This window comes from Quercus robur, chromosome 12 (assembly GCF_932294415.1).
Source record: "Quercus robur chromosome 12, dhQueRobu3.1, whole genome shotgun sequence".
Taxonomy (NCBI): Eukaryota; Viridiplantae; Streptophyta; class Magnoliopsida; order Fagales; family Fagaceae; genus Quercus; species Quercus robur.
In genome coordinates, this window is record NC_065545.1 from 43,356,716 (window position 1) to 43,382,596 (window position 25,881).

The 25,881-nt window shown below is 35.7% G+C and overlaps 3 protein-coding genes across 3 annotated transcripts; 2 read left to right on the top strand and 1 right to left on the bottom strand.

The window, feature by feature from the left end:
• The first annotated feature begins 40 nt into the window (after positions 1 to 40).
• Positions 41 to 9,345, top strand: LOC126708772 (secretory carrier-associated membrane protein 4). Its single transcript, XM_050408707.1, has 12 exons — positions 41 to 230; positions 2,991 to 3,104; positions 3,199 to 3,261; positions 3,510 to 3,543; positions 3,641 to 3,763; positions 4,093 to 4,155; positions 4,254 to 4,347; positions 4,747 to 4,792; positions 4,881 to 4,948; positions 5,609 to 5,657; positions 7,200 to 7,265; positions 9,039 to 9,345. The coding sequence occupies exons 1-12, from the start codon at positions 171 to 173 to the stop codon at positions 9,069 to 9,071; spliced, it is 813 nt and encodes a 270-aa protein (XP_050264664.1). The 5' UTR covers positions 41 to 170; the 3' UTR covers positions 9,072 to 9,345.
• A 1,421-nt stretch (positions 9,346 to 10,766) lies between these two features.
• LOC126708770 (pentatricopeptide repeat-containing protein At1g20230) lies at positions 10,767 to 13,543 on the bottom strand. Its single transcript, XM_050408705.1, has one exon. The coding sequence runs from the start codon at positions 13,214 to 13,216 to the stop codon at positions 10,922 to 10,924; it is 2,295 nt and encodes a 764-aa protein (XP_050264662.1). The 5' UTR covers positions 13,217 to 13,543; the 3' UTR covers positions 10,767 to 10,921.
• A 3,471-nt stretch (positions 13,544 to 17,014) lies between these two features.
• LOC126708771 (DEAD-box ATP-dependent RNA helicase 5) lies at positions 17,015 to 25,530 on the top strand. Its single transcript, XM_050408706.1, has 13 exons — positions 17,015 to 17,616; positions 17,771 to 17,895; positions 18,913 to 19,020; positions 19,218 to 19,298; positions 20,783 to 20,861; positions 23,447 to 23,532; positions 23,611 to 23,667; positions 23,775 to 23,842; positions 24,109 to 24,177; positions 24,286 to 24,379; positions 24,546 to 24,710; positions 24,822 to 24,914; positions 25,154 to 25,530. The coding sequence occupies exons 1-13, from the start codon at positions 17,145 to 17,147 to the stop codon at positions 25,247 to 25,249; spliced, it is 1,593 nt and encodes a 530-aa protein (XP_050264663.1). The 5' UTR covers positions 17,015 to 17,144; the 3' UTR covers positions 25,250 to 25,530.
• Positions 25,531 to 25,881: the final 351 nt, after the last annotated feature.

Sequence of the window (25,881 nt, forward strand, 5' to 3'; positions counted from 1 at the left end):
CAAATGCAAAAAAAAAATTCTAAAACTTATCCCGCGTAGCATAGAAGCAAAAAATTTGGCTGTCTCTTTTTCATTCACTCACTGCCCTGTATCTCTCTCTCACTGACTGTGTAAAATCAAAAAAATCTGAAATTTCGGAGCATTTCTCTGCAAAAATTAGGGATCTGAAGATGAATAGGCACCACGACCCGAATCCGTTTGACGAGGAAGAAGTGGTTAATCCTTTCTCGGTAATTATTTTCTCTCTCTTATCTCTTAACTATCAAATATTTTTTCACTTTTTTCTCAGATCTGCACTCGTTGTTTTATCTCTTAATAATTGTATACTATTTTTAGACCTTGTTGTTTGATCACTCAGCTTAGCTTAGCTTAGCGCGGTATTGTTTGATTTATTTGGTATTTATTTAAATACTCCATTCGGGTTCTGGATCTGTAACTGAAACTGAAACTGAAACTGTCGGTTTAAATTGAGGAAGAATAAGGAAATACTATAAGTTTTTTAAAATTTGACTGAAAAGGAAACTCATTTAAAGAAGTTTGTAATTTCTGACATGGTTTTCACTGTTTTTAATGCCTAATTCCAATGATTTTAATATCACTTTTTCATTTACCAATAATCATGTTTGTTAATTTGTATCTTTAACATTATTCAATTCGAATTCTTTAAAATTTGGAAAATATTTTTTACGGCTTTTTTTAATTGCGCTAATATAACGAGTGAAGAATTTTCATGAAAAACTTCCCCTTCCCTTTCCCTTTCCAAAAAAAAAAAAAAAGAAAAAGAAATCATGAAAATTTGGAAAGTATTCACAAATGCAATTATTAAGTTTTTTATTTTTATTTTTTTATTATTATTTTTTATAATTAATAAGGGAAATGTTATGAAGTATTTTTAGAAATTTATTATGGAAAAAGAAAAAAGTAACAGATTTTTCTATTTCTCATAAAAGTGGTATTAAAACTTTCTTAAAATGACCTATTAACAAATGCCCCAAGGGCATCCGTTATCAGAACCAAATTGAGAGCTTCACTACATTATACTTTGATTGTTGCTCTCCTGCCATATTTGTGGTATCGGCACTATATTCCAACCTCAGGAACTTTTATGTCAATCAAATTAGACCCGCCACTCAAATAGAATGTCAACAACTTGCTTGGGGATCAGCCAATGAACCCCTGCTAGTCCCATTTGTCATGTTAAAATACACGGACGCTAGGATTTGTACAAGAACTAAATAATAGTGTAGGTGATAACACTCCCCCTCCCCACCCCCAAAAAAGAGAAAATGAGCAAAATCTGTTGCTTTGATTTTGTGTATGTGAACCATTCTCCACTTGGGCTTCCGTAATAGGAGTTAAGGGGGGTGGGGCAGAGTTCTGATAGGTTCTAATTTCAATTTATTGATAACGTAAGTCTTTTTTGAACCCGAATTCCCCGATGTCTGAGCCAAACAAAAGCTTCATACAATCCCACAGGTTTCTACTTGTCATGAAAGTTTAAAGTTTGAATTGAAATCATAGGATGTCAATGAAATGATCTTTTGATGGATTTGATGATCATTAGTATTGTGGTGATATTGTAGTTATTTTGACATGTTGTACTTTTTTGGCTTCATGAATCTAGAGATTACAATTGAATGCAATGCATTGTATTGCTTGAGCTGCTTATTATTATTATTATTTAAAAATTTATATATAAATAAAATTTTAGAACTTTTTTTTTTATAGGAAAAAATGATTTTATTTAAGAAAGACTACTTCATGTATAATAGACATGAAGGAGCCTAAAGCATTACAGAGAGAGAATTATGTACAACAACTCAAAAAACGTTGCAATTGAATCACTATTTGTAAAACCCAATGTGTGAGACCAATCAAATAAGGAGCTAGCAAAATTTGCTAACAACTTATTCCCCCTACTCTTTGCATTGTTAAATGTATGCCGATTGCATTCCCTCTAAATGGTCAACTTCAAACATAATGGAATCATGTTCCAAATTTCCGAAGTTGCTTACCCGCACAATTTGTTCAGCCAAACATAAGATCAATCATGTTATTTAGTGAGATTTAAAGGATCTAAAAAACAAAGTTCCACAAATCATATGCAACCATAAAATGTATCAAAAGATGATCTCCCGTCTCCCTGCAATACTAACACATGCTACTTTTGTATAACCTCTTTTTATAAAGTTATATAAAGTAAGTATTTTCCCCCCACACCACCTTCCATACTAAAACGGAGACCATCAGTGGGGCCTTCACACCCAAATACCTTTCCAGGGGAAAAAAACATAATTGGATCCCCTCAAAATATTATAGAAGGAATGAATATTGAATTCCCTACTCATCTATAGTGCCTCCACCTCACCCGATCGCAAACCTCTCCATGAGGGATATAGAGACCAAGAAGATGGAAAAAAACAGGCCTTGAAGTTTAAGTCCCAATCATTAAATTTCCGAATAAATCTAACATCTCAACTCCTCTTCGCCCCTCAGTCTGCCTTAACAATAGAGAGTCCACTGAAGCCTCTCTATTTGTGGAACTATCATACTCATCATCACACCAACAGTCTTGCCAGAACCAGATATGGTTACCAAAGTTGGCCTCAAATTGAATGTACTGTAAAAAACCTTTACCATCCCATCCTGATACTCTTCCACAAACTACACCAATGAGTATTGTACTCCATAAATGTGCTTCCTCTACCCCAAACCGCCTTATGATTGTAGACGTTTGCATGTATGATTTGGACTGCAAATGAACAAAACTACTCATTTATTGCCACTTCATTTACAAAGTAAGCCACACCAGTGTTCTTATGACTTCACATTGGGGCATGCTTGTAGGACCATTGCTAATTTCAGTGTTGATTATTTGTTTTGTTATCACACACACACACGTGCGTGAACACACATATTTGAATGTTGAACATTTCTTTATTTGTCATTTATTCATTGTGTCATTAATTAATGATTGGGAACCTTTGAAGAATGGAGCTGCTGGTCCCAGATCAAAGCCACACATTTCACCTTTGGGATCTGAAACCCTAGGCTTTGGGCAGAAATATGATGCAACAGTGGATATACCATTGGATACATTGAATGTAGTGAAGTTGCTATTTCCTTCTCTATTCCTTTTCTGTCCTTTGATATTTTTGAGAGAGCTGAGTTATGTTCTTGATGGTATGGTTTTTGTAGGATTCTAAGAGCAAAGAGAAAGAGCTTGCATCTTGGGAAGCAGATCTCAAAAGGAGGGAAAAGGTTTGCATTGCAATTCGATGATTGAGTACTTGTCTAGAATTGAATTTTTATTATTTATTTTTCTACATTGAAAACCACTTCTGTTAATTCCTAGAAATGGGGATTTTGTTGCTTTACATAACAATGAATTAGTTACAATATGTGATGCCTACTTGAAATGATTGTATTGGTTATTCTTACTCTTAAATAGAATATATTCTTTGCCTTTGATTCTGTTTTTCATTGTACTCTTTAACTGCCTTCCACAGGAAATAAAGCGGAGAGAAGATGCTGTTGCTAAAGGTAAACTATGAGGTCACAACCTACAACTTAATATATTTTTGTGAACTTGTTTTGCTGTTTTCTAAACTGTTTTTTTATTTTTTTTATTTTATATCAGTTGGTGTTCCCAATGATGGTCGAAATTGGCCTCCATTTTTCCCCATAATTCATCATGATATAGCCAACGAAATACCAGTCCATGCACAAAGGCTGCAATATTTGGCTTTTGCAAGTTGGTTAGGTATGAGAGATCATATATATAAAACATTTTACATTATATTACTTGTGTAAGTTGGTTCTGCTCAGGATTTTTTTTTTTTTTAATCTCGATAAATCTAATGATATGGAGCTCTTTGTGGAGTATAGTTTCTTTAATTTAGGTGTCTTCACTTGGTCCCTTAGAGAATTGGCTACTGAAATTTAAGAAGGAAAAAAAAGGTCTAAATTTTAGATCAGAATTACCCATGTTAGGTTTTCAGTTTTGTTTTGCTTGCTGTAATCTTGATTTAAAAGGTCTCACTGTAAAATCCTTCTGCAATATCTGATACTCTTGTAGTACTGTTTGTGCAGGTATAGTTCTTTGTCTTGTTTTTAATGTAATCGCTGTGATTGCATGCTGGATCAAAGGCGGGGGTGAGCTTCTCTTTTTCAATGTTGTTTCTGCATTCAAGATATAATAGGCATTGGTTTCAATGTAATTTGTATCTTCTCATAAGCTCCACTCTGGGCAGGTGTCAAAATTTTTTTCCTTGCAACAATCTATGCTCTACTTGGATGCCCCCTTTCGTATGTGCTGTGGTATCGGCCTCTCTATCGTGCTATGAGGTTAGTATTTTGTAATGTAGAGAAAGAGAAGGTTTTCTTGTAGGCTATCTTAAGTTGAAGAGAAAGAGAAGGATTTCAGTGACCTTAGCCCCCCAATTCCTCCCCCTTTCTTCTTTTTCTTCTTTTTTGGGTGTGTTCCTGTGTGCATCTCAGTGTTTTTGTGCACGTGTGCCTTTGTACATGCATGTATATTGTATAGCTAGTGGCACCTGCTTGTTTGGGTGGCATCAATGTTACATTTATTGTTTAACTGGTGAGAGAAAGCTCTTACATTAACCTATTAGAGGAAAGATATTCATTTATTTTTGTATTTGAAAGAGTTTCTGTAGTGATAGCATAAAAAAATGTCATATTATGTGTGCTGATGGGTGTTGAAAATTGCTTTGTTTCCAATTGCAGGACAGACAGTGCCTTGAATTTCAGCTGGTTTTTCTTGTTCTATCTGGTATGTGATATATAATTGTGTCTTAGCTATGCTTCTCATGAATAGGTGGCCTATTTTTCTGTCTATTGATCAATGTGGCACGATGCAGCTTCATATCGGTTTTTGTATTTTTGCTGCTATTGCACCCCCAATCGTCTTTCATGGGAAGTCATTGACGTAAGTACTAGTATCTTGAGCTATTAGAATTAAAGTTTGAAGTGGTTGATTGCCATTACTAAAGCTTACAAATTTATTTGTTATGCTGTATGTTTTGAAAGAGCATTGAGTAAAAAAGAAAATAGATCAAGCACTTTAGTTGTTGTCTCGCAGATGTTTAGTGACTGGTAAACATATGTGAATTTGTAGTCAAAGGGTATAATGGTATAATTTTGTTCAATGTTAACTAAGCTTAAGTAAATCAGTAATCTCTCAGAAAAAAAAATGTAAATCATTAAATAACTTGTTCTTGCCGAGAATAAGACCCTTTACTCTGACCCTTAGGTAAGGTAAATAGTATGGGAACTGGATTCTGCTATGGGATTTTAAGGGCCTTGATCATCTTTCTGTGTAAGGAATTGGATTATTTTGTTGAAGGTTCTTTCACAGATTATTGATTTATATAAAGCAGTGAACTAATGTCAATCATTAAGAAATTGTAGCATGTAGAGTACAATGTTCAACTTTTTTGTAACTTCCATAGTATCTTTCTAAATCGATTTAGGCTTGTTGATGAGCATAGGGTCTTGCAACAGTTGTTATGATCACGTTTCAGTTGTTTCTGGCCTATACATTAGAACCTACTAATATAATTTTTTCATTCTTGTTTTTGTGATTCAGGGGAATCCTTGCAGCAATTGATGTCTTCTCTGACCATGCATTGATTGGGGTAAGTTTTTTAATGTATTCATGTCATTTTGGCTTTTACTTTTTGCCACTAAAATTTCAGTCATGAAGATGTTCTTATGGTTTAGTAGGACAATAGTCAATGAAATGTTTGTGTATTCTTTTTTCTCTTGTTCAGAAATATGATGGTAGGAGTAGAAGTTTTCTCTTTTGTCAAGTTCCATTTTTAAGTGCCATGTAGTTTGAAAAAGGATATAATACTTCAGCCTGCCTTAGATTTTATTGAAAGTACATGGCCTTGCCCTTATTTCTAAATATTATTTAGATTACCCATACGTGTCGAAAGTGTTGCTATTATGAGTCCTGTTAACTTTTTCTGTAATTTTGAGACACTCAAATTTGTACTCTATGTCCCCTATATGTACCACACATTCTTTCCCCTCCCCTCAAAATGAACCATAATGCGAATATCCAGCTCAACTTAATAAGTTACTAAAAATTAAGTAAAAATACTCAACTCAACTCAGTCCTATTCCCAACAGAATGGGATTGACTACATGAATTCTTCTATGCCAACTCAACTCTGTCTAGTGGGTTATGGGTACCTTTTACCATAAAGCATGATGCTAATCTTTTGTCAAAAAATGATATGGATTTTCAATTTATTATTTATGGACAGAATCCTATGACATGGTTAATTTTAGAAAACGCGAGGGAGATGGTAGTATTTTTTGTATTCCCTTTGAAAAGATCTTGAAAGGTAATCGAAATGTTAAGACAATGAATTATATTATAAGTGCATACCAAACTGAAATTTCATTTTTGTTTGAAGAATGAAACTGTAGATCCAAGAGGAAGAGATATTAAAATTGAGAGAGAGAGATCAAAGTTGAAACCATAAAACTTGAATAAGTTAAACCCAAATAATTTATTTAGAGTGTTTAAAATTTTAAGCCCATGTTCCATTGAATAGGTCAAACTTTAACCAAATAAGTCCAATAAAAATATATACTACGTATCTCTTGAATAAAGAAACAAAATTAATTAAAATTTAAAGTAAATTAGATTTGGCACATGGAAATGTGGAAGGCTCAAAATGAAATTAATCATAAGGATGGCATAAAACAAAAATAGGACGGAAAGGTATGACTGTACTAAATGTTATCGAAATATCTCATTTCTCTAACCAAACTGAAACGGCCTCTGGTACTTTTTGTTACAACACATGGTAAGAGGCCCATGAGCTCTAACTCAAATGACAGTTACTCTTTGCACAATTATGGGATGGAGGGTAAGGTGTCTGATTCAAGACCCAATTAGTGCTTGTGTACCTTACCAGTAAAAAATATGGTTAGAGTTATAGGCTTCTATAATGCTTGCTTTTTGATGCCTTCTCTCTGAAAAGAAAATTTGCCCTCTTATGGCCTTGAACAATGAAGACCAAAAATGCTATTAGGAACATAGTAAGAGGTCCGTGCTTACATTCATTTCATTTGGACATAAGATGTGATTAACATTAACTTGTTCTCTCTTGTATGTTATTTGACTGAGCATTTGGTTTCTCTAACGTTTATTTTCACTGCAGATATTCTACTTAGTTGGCTTTGGCTTGTTTTGCTTGGAGTCACTTCTAAGCTTATGGGTACTTCAGGTCAGATTCAGATTATATGCATTCTCTTTCTTAAAGTAATAAAAGTGATTGTGGTGGCCCCTAATTTATTTAATTAAGAATTTATATACCTCATCCCTTCCTTCTGTGAGAGTTTTGTGTATACCCTTTCTCTCTCTGGGTTCAGATACAATCCTAATTAATTTCTTCACTTGTCGTGGCATATGCAGTTCTCTTTTCTTTTTTCTGTTTCCACCTTGCTCTATTTTAGTTTCTTTACCAACTTTGCTGCTGTACTTGTTGTGGACAGCATCAATAAAAGTAGAAAACTTGGTGCCTTACATATGTGAATGTAAATCAACTTATTTAAATTGTTGATTCATGTAAATCTGAATTGCAATAGACATGCATTAAAGGTATTATATTGATCCCCCTCTGCCCTCTTTTTTTTTTCCTTCTTATGATATTTCATTTGTAGTATGGATTTAGTTGATATGAATAGATAAAAATTGTGATAGAATAGAAACACTTCAGAATGAGAGATGCTTCATGATAAGTGTTTCTTCTGTGGACTTGACATTTTGAAGAGAGTTCCTTTGAAGGCTTGTGGAATATTGTAAGTTGCTGTTGGAAGTTGGCAGAATTGTGGGCTTGGAGAGAGGTTTAATTGGAGACATTGCTCAATTGAACCTTAAATATGAAAATAAACATTGTTGTGATGAAAATCATTCCTTGGGACCTGGATTATGGTGATTTTTTTTTTTGTTGAGAGAGTTTAATGTCTAGCAGCATTGGTGCAGCATCACTGAAATGCTTCTGATGTTCTTCCTTGCAATTTCTTTGTCAAAGTAGGAAAATGAAGTGGAAGGGTTTCCTAAGTTTTGGTTTGTTATTGATGGTAGATTTGATTGAGACTCTTCTCTAAAAAAACTGATCTTTGTGGCTTTTAGCTAGCTATATTTGCTTCCATCAATTTTATTCTGTATTAATATTTAAGAGAGCCGGGGCTAATCTTGTATCGCTCACACTTGTTTATCAAACTCATTTTAGGAGTACCACTTCGTTTGATGTTTGTCTTATGTAAAGTAGCTGCCAAATTCGTTATAGGGTGTAAACTGTGATGGAAAGTATGGATATTCCTAGGTGAAGGATGTTCTTAACTGATTTGTCTAATTGGACGCACCAGTTTATGCATCGGCCTTTCCAAATAATAGACTGATTATGAGGTTTTAATATTTAAATCATTAATGATTTTATTTATTAATTGCTAATGAGGGTGTCCATAACTCTTTGAGCACTTGACCATTTTCTTAGGTGTATGTATTCCCTTTGTATCACACACACACACGGTAATTACAGAGAAAAAATCCCCTGGGGATGACCTCAATATACTTGCTAGAAGTTTCGAACCCAAGATCTTATGGATCTTAAGAGGTCTTGGGTTTGATTTCTATAGTCAGATTGGACACTTTGTACTATGAAATGTACTAAGATTATACAATTCATTGGTTGAGTAGTCCTGAAACTCTACTTATCTGAAATAAGTACCATGTTATATTCCCTAATCTCTACTTTATCTGAAACAAGTACCATTTTATAGTCCCTGAAGAAAATATTATTAGCATTTAAGAGTGCTCCAAGAAATCGTTGAAGGTTGTCTGCATATATGCAACTTAATTATCAATGTTTAGATTGTATTCTTGGGAACAGGCATGCAGGGTACTTATTATGCACATTGCTGAATTTTATAGTCTCTTCTTCCTTTTCTCTTTCTATGACACAGTTCGTCTCCTGTTTGTTCTTTGGTTTGTGCAGAAAATCTACATGTACTTCAGGGGGAGCAAGTGAGATGTGATTCTGGGGTTGCTGCTTGTCAACATGGCTTAGTATATTCATTGGTTGTTTCATTGTGATTGTGAATTAGATTCAAAGATCAATATTCTAGTAGGTAAAGTGGTTTGAGTTTAGGGAGAGAAAGGAAGTGGTGAGGAAAGAGAGAGTATGTGAGAAAGAACGTGGCTTTTCTTGATTCAATTAGTTTATTAATGATATTCCCAAATAATAATAGATTGTTACCAATTGATTTAGAATTTAAAGAATCAAAAATAACTTTGGCATCCAATTCTCTATTTCCATGTATGTGAAAAAAAGAAGAATCTAGGTTGTGACTCTCTAAAAACAATAAAAAGAGAGACCCGGTTATGTAGAATCACAACTTGCTAAAGTTTTCGACGTGTATAAATAAATATCTCCTCTTTAAACATTAAACTATATAGAATAAAAAATACTTCCAACTGTGTGATAGAGAAAATGTATACATCAAAAGAATTTGCTAATTATTCCACTTCTCCACTAGGGTTCTTTCAATCTAACTAGAGAAACACAATGGCCAATGTCTCTTAGTCATCTCCGGCGCTCATAAAATATGGCTTTCATCATGTGTAGGCTGGTGGCTTCAAAACCTTTTTACACATGCAATAATTGTTCTTCATGTGATGGCGATGTTCTTATTGCCGTGGACTTAAGCATCTGACCAAAGATTTTCATGTCAAGATCATTGTTCCAATTGTTGTAATAGAATTAGCCATACATAGACATGCATGCTTTCTGCAAACAAACTGGAAAGTTTAAGGAGAAAGACTGAATCCTTTTTTGAAAACATAATTGCCAAAAAAAAAAAAAAAAATCCCCTTCCACCTAATGTTAGAACTTTTTAAAATTCTAGTACTAGGACTTCTTGCTCATGATACATGCTAAGAAAACAGCTAAGGAACCGTATGCGAACTTGCGATGTAAGCATCTAGAACATATTATGATTATCATATCAACCAACTCCTCACTCATGATACATGCTAAGGAAAAAATATATTAAAAATAAAGAATGTATTTGTTTGTTTTCACTTAAAAACTTGCCGAGGAAAATCAGCATATTAAAAAAAATATTTTTGCATTGTCTCCAACTTGAAATTCAACCAAATCAAGTGACCAGCAAGATGTAAGTCCACACTTTCTATATAAGCCAATATCCCTACATAAACCCAATGAGCCCGCTTACTATTACAATAAGAACATGTATTTATGTTCATGAAGTGCGCACTTATTTTACTTTTATGTAGTTTTGTTAGTTGAATAGGATCTATGCATTGAAGTTGGAAATGAGTGCATTTGAAAGAAGAATTATTCCCTCCAAAAGCACCAAAAGAGTATTTATGTTGTAGCTCAATTGGTTGCCATCTCATGGTGTTTCAATAGAGACATCTAGAGTTCAAATCCGCTCACCCCCATTATAACTATTTACCAACAAAAAAAGAAGAAGTAATAAGGAATGTGCCTTGTGTCATATCTTCTTAGAATGGTGTTGCAGAAAGTTAAAATTCAGACAGCTATTATATGTTGCATTCTTTTATCTGATGCTAAAATTGTTTCTTTACATTGTCCTATGCTCCCTTATTTACTCATGTTACATTCTGATTTTTGCAAGGTTAAACTAGAATAGAATGGAATATAGAGTTCAAGAACATGAATGAAAGAATGAATGAATGGTGTACAGCAGAGGAGAAATGCTATTTTGACACTAATTTAGTGTCAATACAAATTTGTGGACTGAAGCAATAGAATGACAATGTTTTGAATATGATACATATTAATATTCTTTTGAATGGTAAAGATGGCTTTCCCTAATTAACCGTTTCATCAATCTACCAATAATCCCCACAAGAACAAACTCCATCTTTGAAATGATGAAACCGATTTGTGTCCCTTACAGAAATCTCCCTCCCTTCAAAGTTGGAGATAAATTTTATAACAGCATGGCAGTCACCACATATTCTGAGATTCTTAATGACCCGAAGAGGAGAACCTGGACTTGTGTTCAAAAGCCCAAAAACTACTGCTAACTTCTCACTGTGCCCACATAAAATCTGCTCCTTGTCCTGTTCCTCCACATCTTGGAGAACAAAGTCAGTATTAGGAGAGTAACCTAATTTTTTCATCTCCATGCTCAATTTATCCAACTTTTCAATAATTTGGTCTATTTGAGGATGTGACTTGTCTCCTGCAAGTAGCATGTGTACCTTGTTCTTTAACTCAATCCAACTGCAGCCAGGATTCTTCCTCAAACCTAAACTCTTCATCATATTCCTCACTTTATCCACTTCAATCCACTTGCCCTCGGAAGCATAAATGTTTGATAGAAGTATGTAATTCCCTGGATTGCTTGGTTCTAACTTAAAGAGTTCTCTGGCAGCAATCTCACCTAAAGTCACGTTACTGTGAACTCTACAAGAACTAAGTAAAGCTCCCCAAACACAAGCGTCAGGTTCAAAAGGCATAGTCTTAATCATAGAATAAGCCTCTTCAAGTTTTCCAACCCGACCAAGAAGCGTTACCATGCAAGCATAATGCTCCATCCTAGCTTCCATATCATGCTCTTGTGAGATGCTATTAAAGTAATACCACCCTTCTTCAGTTAGGCCATTCTGGCTGCATGCAGATAATACACAAGTGAAGCTGATAAAATCAGGCTTCTGTCCATTAGTCTGCATCAAGTTGAATGTTTCCATAGTTTCCTTAGCCTTGCCGTGCATTGCATATCCACCCATAATTGCATTCCAGCACACCAAATTTTTTGTGGGCATTTTCTCAAAACAAAGCCGAGACAACTGGATTTTTCCACAGTTTGCATACATGTCAATTAATGCACTACCTACATACACATCATTAGAGAATCCCCTTCTAAGAGAGAAGCAATGGGCTGCCTTCCCATGCATTAGTGCCGCAATATTGCCACAAGCTGGAAGCAAGCAAGGAATTGTCACGGAGTTTGGCTTCACTCCCACAATTTGCATCTCTCTGAAAAGTTCTAAAGCTTCCATGTCTTTCCCATTTTGAGAACAACTGCCGATCATTGATGTCCAAGAAATAACATTCAATTCCATCCCTTGGCCTTTGAATTGCCGGAATACCTCCAGTGCATTGTTAACTTGACCATTTCGCGAGAGACCTGTAATGAATGCATTGCAAGCACCTATGTCCATCTCATTTATTTCATGAAAAACTTGTGACATTTCTAAGGTGCAGGCACACTTGCCATACATATCGATAAGTGCGGTGACCACACACTTGTCCGAATTGAAACCCTGCTTGATCACATAACCATGAATTTGGATCCCCAAAACTAAATCCTCTAGGTTTCCTATAGCCGGCAGAACACTAGAAATACTAGACCCATCAGGCTGGAAGCCTTCAAAATGCATTTTTTGGAACATGAAAACCGCCTCATTATATGACCCACTATGGTTAAAACCGGCAATCATACCATTCCAAGACACTAAGTTGGGTTCCACGCCCATAGACCTCATCTCATAAAAGAGCTGTTCCACCTCATGTATGCATCCACGTCTTGAATAACTAGCAATCAAAGCACTCCATGTAACAACATCCCGTTGGGCAATTTTATCAAACAAATTGTGGGCATCTCTAAGACGGTCACATTTGAGATAGAGATGAAGCAAAGAGGATTGGACAAGAGAATCAAAAGCAAACCCAGATACGGATGCAAAGCTATGAACCTGTTGGCCGAGTTTGAAGGCCCGTAGTCCAGCACAAGCCTTGAAGACACTAGGGAAAACATGAGCATCAGGCAGAAGGCGGGCATGAGATATCATACGAGAAAAAAGTCGGAGCGCATCAGCAAAGCGACTGAGTTTTGAATAGGCATGGATGAGAGTAGAGAAGGTAAAGACGTTGGGGTCGGAGACGGAGTCAAGGATGAGGCTGGCTTCATGGAAGCAATGGTTGTTGGCGTAGAGAGAGAGGAGCTTGGTGGTGAGATTAGCATGGTTGGATAGGCCAGTTTTGAGGATGTGGGCATGAGCCTGTCGTGCATGGCATGTAGTAGTAGTAGTCGAACCGAGGCATTGGAGGATTATATTTATATTTGAATGGGGAAATTTGTCCAACACATTCCTCAGAGCTTGCTGCTGCTTCGTCATTTGCTTGCTGCTTCACATTCCCAATATTTTGATAAATTTCTTACACAAACCAAATGGTAAACTTGGATTCTTAGAAGAAGAATCATTCTTCTAGTCTAGTCTAGTCTAGAAAATAATAAGAAATCATCTTCGAGTGTTGTTCTCCTTGTATATATATTTTTTGATGAATATTTACATGATACATATTATTTTCCAAAAAACGAAAGAAAGTCATTCCTCTGTCTGTCCAATTTGCAGTTTCTGTACTGTACGAACTACGAACCCCAATATTAATATTATTAATTAATTAATAATATTATTTGGAATTGGAAGGTCCATGGCTCCACCTCCAACAATTTGTACAACATAGAGAGGGCTCATTCTGTCTACTTATATATGTTAAGAAAAAACACTTTTCTATATATATATATATATATACACACTATAAGTAATAAAATATCCCATTTCTTTCTTGCGAAAAGTTTTGAGATAGTTTGATAATTTCGGAAGGAATAGGAAAATAGAGAGGAAGAGGGAAGAGGGAAGGAGAAAAAATATGGTGTTTTAGATACATGCATCCAAAATACCTTATACCACCTCAAAGGGAAGAGGGAAGGAATCATTTTTCTTTGCAAAATTTCTTCACGTAAAAGTCTTACATCATTTACATTAACTTATCCAAAAAATCATATCTATTCTACCTTCTATTTTAATTAAATAATAAATTATTATTATTTTTAATTGTTATTTCTCTAAGCCTACCCCACCTTCCAGACATTTTTTGTGTTACTTTTTTTTAATCAAATAAAAGTATGAGAGTAAATTTATATAATCTACATTTTCTATTATATTCTTAATCAAACAAATTTTTTTGTTTAATCTCTTCATTTTTCTACCCACCCAACCAAACACCATGAGAAAACTAAAATTTTTTCTATTTTTTCACTTGTTCGTCACGCAACCAAATGCAATCTTGTCAATACAATGTTGACATAACATAATCTTAAACACTTGTATCATAAAAGAATATTTAGGATTTACGGAACTCTAGAGGATCTTGTGATTCTCCTTTCCATTTCCTTTCTAAATCAAATAGAAGAAATATATATTATTCTTTCCTTTCTTTCCTATATCCACACAAGAAACTAATTGATAAAACTTCTTATATATATAATTTTTTTATTAAATGTAAATTTTAAAAATTAAACTATTAAATTACATGTGTAGGGACACGATTTGCAGCCCAAGCCCAAAATGTATGGGATTTTGGCCTAGTGAGCCCAGTACAATAAATTTGTAGAGAATGGGTCAAAGAACTAGGCTTTAGTGAATTGGACAACGGCTAATATGGATGAACTCCTTGTCCGAGGAGGCAAGTGCTCATATAAATCAAGTAAACAGAGTACAAGTGCAATTGTGATTGCTACAGTGTTCTTTCTCTGTTTTCCGATCCCCTTCCTCTAATGTCTCTATTCTTATTTATACTACATTTTTTCCTTCACCTTTACCTTACATGTGGATAGTTAATGGCTTAAGCTGATACTTGTCCCATCAGCCTCCTCTAGAAGTCTTTGGAGGATGGTTATAAGGCTGGAAAAGTTCTGTTCAGAGGCCACTTCCTCATTAATGCGGCTAGGGAATTAGCTATAGACCATTCAATGTTGTGGTAGCAGTTTTCCCTTAGATATTTTTGGGTTCCCATCTTTCTTGTACGTTTATGGTACACGTCCCTATCACTTGAGTTTTTTGGAAGGTCACTTTGATCATTAGGATCTATACCCGATCTGCGTTTAGCTTATCCGAGGAGATATTCCTCCTCGGATTCAGACTTCTCACACTCTCAACCAAAGCCCAAAATCCAATTGTATGATTTGGGCCAATGACCCCATAATAGCCCCTCAAAACTCCGGTTTTTTCCTCTCATCCGAGGAGAAAAGTGGGGTTTTGAATTCTTTAAGAGTTAATTCTACTTGATCCCTTGATTTACACCCGTGGGAGTGCCGTTTTACATGCCCCATATTTGTATTGTAAATTGCTCCTTTCAGAGCTACCAATCTGAGGAGTTGGTTATGATCTTGGTTTTGTCTTGACACTTTAGTAAGAAACAAATAGATAGCATAGAATGTTAACTTCCCCACATCATCTAGTCCGAGGACCAAGGCATGACTGAGGCTCAGTTTAAACACTTGTAGAGTTGTCATGGAGTGTTAACTTCCCTTATCATCTGGTTCGAGGACTGAGGCATGATTGAGTTTTCGTTTAAACACTTGTAAAGATGCCCTTGAGTGTTAACATCCCCTTAGCATCTGGTCCGAGGACTACAGGCATGACTAAGTTTGAATTTAAACACTTGGAAGATGCCATTGTGTATTAATTTCCCCAAAACAGGAGGTCCGAAGGACCCAACATAGCTAAGGTTCTGTTTAACCCCTTCAAAAGATGCCAGTGTGTGTTAATTTTCCCAAAGTAAAAGGTCCAAGGGACTCGACATAGTTGAGGTTCTGTTTAACCACTTCAAAAGATGTCAATGTGTGTTAATTTCCCCAAAGCAGGAGATCCGAAGGATCCGACATAGTTGAGGTTCTATTTAACCACTTCAAAAGATGTCAGTGTGTGTTAATTTCCCCAAAGTAGGAGGTCCAATGGACCCGACATAGGTGAGGTTCTATTTAACCACTTCAAAAGATGTCAGTGTGTGTTAATTTCCCCAAAGCAGGAGGTCCGAGGGACCCGATATAGCTGAGGTTCTGTTCGAACACTTATAGTTGAACGAGGAGAAAGGCCAATTTGAGGACATTAGCTAATCTGAGGATGGCCAAATGAGGTTATAAAGGGAATGATATAAAGAGAAAAGTAAATATAGTACGAGATAAGTCCAACGAACGTCCGAGGAGAAAGGCCATCTCGGGAACGAGGGTCCGAGGTTAGTAAGAGTGCCATATCACCCTAAACTTTCTTCAAAGTTACATCATAACTAAGAGTTGAACATTGGATAAAGGGTAAGAAAAGGAGGGCAACAAATATCTCCAAAAAACTGCTACCTCCACATTAAATGTCTTCCAACTAACTCTCTGGCAGCATTAATGTGGAGGTGATACCTGAACAGTAGTCAAGCAACCTTACAGCTACTAGTTGATGGTTCTGAGAGGTGTTGGATGAGACAAGAAAGAGTTTCCAGAGTCTAATCTACACGTGTGTGGTAGGGATGATACCAAGGTTGTAGTATATAGCATGAGAAGATGGACTAAAGGGGAGGATCGGAGAATATCAAACAATTTTTGTAATAAGACTATGAACTCTTGTAACTTTGTTCACCAACAAGACATTATAATATAAGTTCCTTAGGCCACGCCGAGGACGGACTTTCTTATCTCATTAGTGTTTCATGATCTTAAATCAGCAAATTTTATTGTTTATCTTCTAGAGTAGATCTAGTTCTTTCATTCACGCTCTACAAATTCATTGTTTGGGCTTATTGGGCTAAAACTCCATCCTATATTGGGTCCAATCCAAATTCAGTCCTTACAACATGTTTTTAATATGCATGTCAAATTTCGTTTAAGTCAGATGTTAGTTACTATTTGCTCAATAAAATTATTTTTTATGCTTATTTTTAAATTACAAAAACTTAAAATTTAAAAATTTTATTAATAATATAGTTATTGATTTTTCGATCTTTTTAAATTTTGTATGCAATATGATAAGAATATACAATTTAACTATTAAATTTTCAAAATTAATATCAAATAAAAAAAAAGTTGCGTAGAAAAACTTTTTCCCAAATAAACTAATTTATCATTGGATTTCGTTTGCCTTTCCGTCGTCCTCCCTAACTACAACCAAACAAAGTAGTCTATAGTGTCCAAAACCCTAACCCCTACTAGTAAAAACTAAAAACTAAAAACCTTTGGCTTTGGCTTTGCTCTGCCGTTCAGCTACAAAGTCAAAGATGGGTCGGAAACTCGAGGACTCCACCACCACCGGCGTTCTTCCTGGCGATTCAGAACCCCCACAAAACCCAGAAAATAAGATAAAGAAGAAGAAGAAGAATAAGAATAAGCAAAGGAACAAGGACAAAGCCGAAGAACCTGAAGCTAGTAATCCCAAGCGAAAGCACGAAGAAATCGAGCTCAAGGAGAAGAAGAGCAAGAATAAGAAACCGAAAGAGGATGAGAAGGAAAGCAAAACCCACCAAGGAAAAGAAGAGGGTGAAGCTGTGGAAGATGGTCTGGTCGTGGTGAGTGGGCATAATGTGAAATTGGGTAAGTATGCTCCTTTGAAGTCCTTCGCCGAGTCGGGTCTGCCCCAAGAGGTTTTGGAGTGCTGCAAGAACTTCCAGAGCCCCTCTTCCATTCAGTCCCGTGCCTGGCCTTTCTTATTGGACGCTCGTGACTTTATCGGCATTGCCGCCACCGGCTCAGGTACCCTACTTACTTTTCTTTAGTTTCAGTTTCAGAGGATGAATAGTAGTAGTTATACATCGTCCATAACCGAACCCAGAAAGTTTGGGACAGAGGGTTTGTTGTATATATTCATTTTGTGGATATTTCTTTTTTGGTGTGTGTGTGTGTGTAGGTAAGACACTGGCATTTGGGGTGCCGGCAATTATGCATGTGTTGAACAAACGAAAAGGAAAGATGTCGAAGGGGCGTAATCCGCTTTGCCTCGTGCTTTCACCAACTAGGGAGCTAGCTCAACAAGTATGTTGTCAATGACAATTTGTATAACCTATTTGTATTGAGTGATGTGAATTCTTTATTACGTGTTGAATATTTTTGTTAATGTAACTATTTCTGAGATGGCATAGTTCCTTGTCATGATTGAGTGTGAATCAGCTTTGGAAGACCATGTTATTGGCATATTAATTAAGAATTCCATGTGGTGATGCTTGGGTCTAAAATGCTTTGGGAATGGGATCATTTTCCAATCCCTATACTAAAATTTTAAGTAACATGTTTGAAAAAATAGAACATTGCCTGAATGAGGTTATTGGGTAATTGCTAATCTGTTTAGTCCATTCTGTATTTTGTTATTTTCCCTTATTGAATGATTTGCTGCTAAAATAAATATTATCATCACTAAAATGCATGAAAAAAAACTTGAATAACAGGTGACAATTTGTTATCAAGCCACTTTAGATTTCACTCTTTGATATTTAGCACTTTTTCTTTTTTTTGGTAAGAAAGTGAGGAGGGAATTAATCTGGTACTCTGGGAATGTCAAGGAGTTTTATTATCTATCCAAAATAATAAATACAATAATTTATTACTATTATTATAGCAGGAACAATAACAATTTGAATAATAAGGAACGCACATTTAGTTATCTGAATGAAGAATGTGGGGGAAAAGAAGAGGAAGAAAATTTTCTCATCATTGGTTGTAAGAAACCAACATGAATAACAAAGCACTTGTATTTTCAGAGAGAGAGCTGATGGTATGCACTAAAAACAAGAACTCTAGAACCGTAAACATGAACTAATGCCAGCACATATTTGCTTGAATAAAAAAGGGCAATTGGAGAAACTTATGGATTATGTGATGATAGCATTTCCACTTTTTATGTCTGTCTACTATTATTACTGTGCTGATTCTGTTATGGTTTTCATCTTTTTATCTTCTCTCCAGCAATATCTTTTCTATATTTTCATTTGGTTTTGTGAAGGTTTTTGTTGTCTAAAAACGTAACCAATAATTGGCTTTATTTTTTGTTTGTAGATTTCAGATGTTCTGTGTGATGCTGGGAAATCTTGTGGTGTGGAATCAGTTTGTCTATATGGAGGAACCTCAAAAGGACCTCAGATAGCTTCTTTGAAGTCTGGTGTTGTAAGATATTCTGTTCCTAAGTCTGGCTGTATTTATATGCCAATTGTAAAAGTCACACATTAATTACTCTGTCCTGTACACAGACACACACTAATAATGTTTTGATTGTTTGCTTTATACATTTATTTAGAAAGACAATATGGTGTGCTACATTTTCTTATAGTTGGATCACTGGCATATTTCTTCTGTACACTCAGGACATTGTCATTGGAACACCTGGTCGTTTAAAGGATCTGATTGAAATGGGAGTGTGCTGCCTTAAGGAGGTGTCATTTGTGGTAAGTTTTTTCTTTGTAAAACTTGGCTTATCAAAAATTTTCTTATTGTGTTTAACAATCAAATCCCAGTTACTTATCATGTCTAATAAACTAATTTGTGCCAACAAGATCCATTTCAAATAGCACTTCTTCTTCCCACATCAGTCTCTTGGGAAATCGAATTCCTCAAAACATATTGTCCACTAGTATTTTTTCAGTGAACTTCATTGAAATGGCAACATTGGTTGGCATGGGACTTCCTGAAGACCATGGTAGTAAATCTTTCCCCTGCAACACCCAACTTGGACAAAAGAAAAAACCAATATTTCGTTGAACTTGAAGATGCGTCCCTGTCTATTATCTATATGTTGCTTCATGGAGCTATTTAAATTAATATCATTGAGGCTAGGGCAGATGTTAGGGATGAAAAAGTGACAAGCTTTTATGGTAATTTCAATTTGATTTAGAGCTATGTGGGAAAGGTCAGCTGACAGCCTCACACTGACAGTAAAGTGCACATGACAATAATGGTATCTTAAAAATCTTATTCAGCCATTCTTAAGCAGTCCTTCCTAAGTGGTCATCCTAATGTGCATCACTTTCCAAATGGGTATCCATTTGTCGAAATGCTTTCTCAATGGCTGCATGCTTGAGACTCCAAAACTCAGCCATAAATAATCATGTATCTCCAGTAGCTGTTCCTTTTCTGACTGAACCTATAAATTCATTTTAGCAGAAGAGAATTCATTTTAAAATGATGACTGCAACGGATTGATGAAAATAGAAAATCTTATGGGACAGGGTCCTTCTCTCTCTCTCAGAGAGCAAACAACAGCTTTTCCCCCTCCAATTAGATTAAAAGAGAATCCTTCTGTACCCTATTTGTTAAAAGTGAACATCTTGCAGATAAGGTCCACAATATCCATTTTCTGAGAGAGAACTTTTTAAAGTATTGCCTCTAGTGCATTATATGTTTCCTCTCAAACAAATGGCTGACTTTAGCATCCTCCCACCCTAGCACTGCCATTTCCCTCCAGAACCCATCATTTTGGGTGGGCTCTTAGTGTAATCTTCATTTGGATGCTAACATCGTTTTCTTTGTTTGTACTTCTAGTAGTGGGCATTTGAAACAGCAAATGTTACAATTAGGTTGGGAGGTTTATATGTGTACATGGGATAGCCATATGACTCTTACCCTCCATTAATAGTTAAAAATGGACAGATGGTTCATATTTGCATTAGGGTAAAACTTGTAGGTTAACATTGTTTCAGTTCAAAAGTTACAAACCAAATAGAACTCCAAAGTTAGTAGGTGTAGTTTGTTATAATTTTTAGCACTCTCTCTCCCTCCCTCCCCAAGAACATTGATATCACTAGTACGCCTATGTCATTGTTGCACTTTGCAAGTTGCAACTATCAATTAATTGCCTGTTGAGTATAGCTTTTTGAGAAGACCCACAATGTAGTTTGCGCTCTTAATAAAAATGAACATTAATTTTCTGTAGGTTCTTGATGAAGCCGATCGAATGCTGGATATGGGATTTGAGCAAGAAGTTCGCTCTATTCTGGGTCAGACCTGTTCTGGTACGCAGAGTATTAACAATGGTTTCTTTGTTAGTTATGCTTCTTATGTTTGTGTTGAAATTATTTGTTTATTTATATGTTCCCTTTATTCTTGAATGCTCATCTACTCTCTGTTTTGTTCATTCCTATAAATAAATATCTTTGATAGCTGATGTGCTGAGCATGTTATCTTCCTCCAATAGCTCCCACTTGAATTTCCTAGTCTAGTTTCTGCCTTCCTAGTCTCTTGATGCAGTAACTACAGCTAACAGTTTGTAGTGTTCAAATGAGAGTGTTGATGCCTGATATTGGTAATCCTGGAAAGGCAGTGCAAGGTCTGGTAATGCATTATAAGTCTGATGTATTATGTCAAAGAATTAAAAAGTCAAAGTCAGGATATTGGTACCCCTTCAAAGCCATTTTTTCAATTCTCTAAAATTGAGGGAGTTTGAAAGGAGAGGATATAAGGTTAATTGAATCAATCTTTACTTCCACTTTACTCTTAATTTATGAAAATTAACTCTATCTGAACAACTTATCATTTATTTCTTCCTATTGTCAATTGACATCATCTATTATACATTCATTATTTCTTCTCATTCCCACTATGCAACCAAACAGATCTGTTCCCCTCTCCGATCCTAATATTTATTAGAACATCCAATTGAAGGGATACTTATTCCTTCTGTTCTCCTCTTCCTCCCCCATGAATTGTCTCCCTCCAAATTCCCATACGTGGTAAATTGATGGGAAATTATAGAGGGTCATTGTTCGCCTGAGTTCCTGATGTGGGACACACTTGGAACCTTGCCCACAATTGCTTATGCTTTGGGCTTTAGGGTTTCCAAAGTAGTGATCTTAGGGTTTGGAATTTTATATGTACTTAAGAATCTGTAAGGTATAATTAGAAAAAGATAGGAATTTTGTTGAACAAAAAAGAAGGATTTAAAGTCACGGGGAGGAATCTTGAAGAAAGACAGGTTTTATGAGGGAACGCAATTAGTGGTGGGACATGATCTGAATTTAATTTTCAAAATTGTGGAGAGATTCAGTGGGCTATTGATTAACTGGCCAACAACCAATGCTTAGAACAAGATTAATGGAATGTGGCAGAGCTTGGATTGTCATATTAATAGGGCTTTTAACCAAGAGCCTTGTAGCTCAACTAGCACCTTTTGGTGTTTCCAACAGAGACGTCAAGGGTTCAAATTCTTCTTCCCCTTGTGTAACTATCAAATTTGTCAAAATATATTGATGGGGCTTTTAACTGTGGAAATAATGGACCAACAGCTGACCCTAGGCAGCCCAGTTCAGATACTGGGTCTATTATGATTTGAGTCTATCTGATGCTTTGGATATAGTGGTGTCAATGGAGCTCTTTGTCCATTGGATTTTCTGTTGCGTTGCTGATATCTTCTGGATTGATGGTGACATTGTTTAATGGGTTTGAGTTGATCTTTAACCTTCAAGCTATATGGATGATTTTTCCTCTCTCTAATTCATCTTCTCTGCTGTCTCTGTTAGTAAAGCCAAAATATTCCATGGTAAAATATAAACTTCTTAAGTAGTTTATAGCTCTGCTGGTACTTTCTCTTCCCATAATAGTGGGATGGAGGCTAAGGTCGTGGGTTCAAGATCCACTAAATGTGTGTAACTTAACAATCAATATATATATATATATATATATAAAACTGATTGTTTACCCAAGTATACTTCTTGTATACTTGGGTGACTCATTTTCCTGATTTATATATGTTTTTTATTACTTATCAAAACATATATATAAGTATATAAATATATAAATGACTTACAACATGAACCATATCATCTATATATAATTTATAACTTTTTGTTGATGCCTTCTCATGTTACCGCATAAACTTTTGAAATCCCAAAATTTTCCATGTCATCATTCTAATATATATATATATATTTAATTGAGTTTAAATTCTATTGCCTAAAAAACCCTTTTATATTTACACCTTCAATTACATGAACTGCCACTGACATGAAACAAACAATAGATGAGTTTGGTTGAGTAGCCCTGTTTATATTGGGTTTTTGGTAGAACATGTCAGTTGCATCCCTCCATGTGACCCATCTATAATAATGAAATATGCCACTCACATTAAACAATCATGTAAATAGATCAGTTTGGTTGAGTATTCCTGTTTTTAACCATGTCTTTCAGGTAAACATCTTACTCTCATTTATATTGGGTTTTTGGTAGAACATGTCAGTTGCATCCCTCCATGCGACCCATCTATAATAATGAAATATGCCACTCACATAAAACAATCATGTAAATAGATCAGTTTGGTTGAGTATTCCTGTTTTTAACCATGTCTTTTACTTAAACATCTAACTCAGTAATATTGGGTTTTGGTAGAATCTGTCAGTTCCACCCCTCCATCCAGTGGGTATCTATGATAAATGTAATATGAAGAAATCTATGATTTGCACTTCTTGTTATCGATTTTATTATCCTCTAATTGAAGTTTTTGGATTTAATTTTCTTTGTCTTTTGTTTGACTCTGCCCTAAGCCTGGATGAATTACTTTTCAGCCTTTCTTGACAAGAAATATAAAATTATTAATTTTGCACAGCTCGCCAAATGGTAATGTTCAGTGCCACGTGGCCTCTGTTAGTTCATCAATTAGCTCAGGAGTTCATGGATCCTAATCCAGTTAAGGTATGGGTCTTTGTTCATTATCTCCTTTGATCAGTTTCCTAATCACTATCTCTGAAAGAACGATGAACATTGTTTCAGGTTGTTGTAGGTTCAGAGGATTTAGCTGCCAACCATGATGTAATGCAGATAGTAGAGGTATAGAAATTCTCAATACTATATAAATGACCTGTGTAACAATCAGTTGTTATATCTTAGCATAGAAATATGGTTGTATCTATTAAGTAAGAACAATCTTTCTTTAGGTTTTGGACGATCGTTCACGTGATCAGCGTTTAGTCACTCTGCTGGAAAAATACCACCAATCCCAAAGGTATTTGTTGCTATTCATTCACAACCCCCCTGCCCCCCCTTTGAAAAAAAAATCCCTTTTTTCCCTTTTATTTTTAATCATCCGTTAAGCTTGTAAATTCATGCTTGAGACAACTGAAGCCTGGAGGATTCTATCATTGACTTAGATGAATGTATTCTGTATCTCTGTGTCACACAAGAAAAACTTGAAAATGGTTGAATTACCATATAATTTCTTTTAATACCTTGTTGTGCCATTTCCTGCTAACACATTTGTACTTCTGCCAGGAATAGAGTATTGGTTTTTGTCTTGTACAAATATGAAACAAAACGTGTTGAAAATATGCTGTTAGAAAGGTATTCCTGCACCTATACTTTGATTTGGACTCCTTAGCCAAGCCAGACTACTCTGGCTATGGCTCTTAAAATGGAAAGCCACTGATGATGTTAACATGCAATTTCTAGGGGTTGGAATGTTGTTTCTATACATGGTGACAAAGCACAACATGAACGTACAAAGGCATTGTCATTATTCAAGAAAGGAAGCTGCCCTTTGATGGTAAGTTATTGTATCTTATTGCTCAATTTTTGAGTTTTTTTACACACGCAAGCACACAAAAGAATTGATTGAAAGGGCCTCATCTCTACATAACTTGATCTATAATGATCATTGACAATTTCCAGTAACCTATTAGTCCCATTTACATGTGACCATACACACGCAGATAGCTACTGACGTAGCTGCTCGAGGATTGGATATTCCGGATGTTGAAGTGGTGATCAACTATAGTTTTCCTCTGACCACAGAAGACTATGTCCACAGAATTGGGCGGACTGGACGGGCTGGTAAAAAGGGTGTTGCTCATACATTCTTCATGCAGCAGAACAAGGTAATTTGTGTGTGTGTGTGTGTTATTCAATAACTTGGTCATCTGACTAAGGATGTGTTTTGCCAATTTTTTTCTTTTTCATTTTCTCCAGTATTAATAGTACTATTTCAGGGGCTTGCTGGTGAGCTGGTAAATGTCCTCAGAGAAGCCGGGCAAATTGTGCCTGACGCCCTTTTAAAATTTGGCACTCATGTAAAGAAGAAGGTGTACATTTCTTCCCCATTTTAATAATTTTTCTCCCCATTAATAGGTTTCGTACTTACATGTTCACAGTTCACATTCATGTTCAGATAGTTGCTAAATTTTTCTCCCTAGTCTCAAGTGTTCGCGCTATTTTTTTTCTTTGGTTCTATGTCAACACGCCCTGGCCTGTGCATGTGCATGCAAGATATTTCAAGCATCTTTTCCATCAAAGTAGTTTAATACTTCGTGTTGCAATGCAGGAGTCCAAGCTTTATGGGGCTCACTTTAAGGAAATTTCTCTAGATGCTCCGAAGGCTAAAAAGATTACATTTGATGACTCTGATGATGATGACTGAATCATGGGGTAATCCAAACTCATTCTTCTGTAGGCACAGACGAAAATATATAGAGCTGATTATTGAAATTAGCGACCTCCCCTCTGTACCTTCCTAACTGAGCCTTCCACAATGACTGTGGCAAGTTAACCTTGAATATGCCATTTATTTTCTGATCTAAGAGTTGAGTCATATATATTGTTTTCCGAACTCCTTGGTGGAGTAACATTTTTGTTGCTACATGCTGAACAATCAGCCTTGTTAAATTGTATTTAATTATTTTCCAATTCCTTTACCAATTATTGAATGGAGATTAAAGACAAATTTTCCTCCTTGGACCAATACCAAACAAGACTAAATCACTTAGGTTACTATTTCTACCTAAAATTAAGTCAAATGATAGGCTCAATGCCCCCTTTTAAAAAAAAAAATCAGCCCTCTTACATGTCATTTCATTTTTTACGTTCCCTCTCTTTGGAATGGCAATGGGTCGGGTTCAGGCCGGGTTTCTTTATGCCTGGACCCGACTTGCGGGCCTAAACCCATTACCTAAACTTGTCCCGTTTAATAAATGGGTTTTTTTTCCAACCCCAAATCCGCCCCGCAGGCTCCACGGGCCCCATTACATCCTACCCATCCCCAAATCACAACAC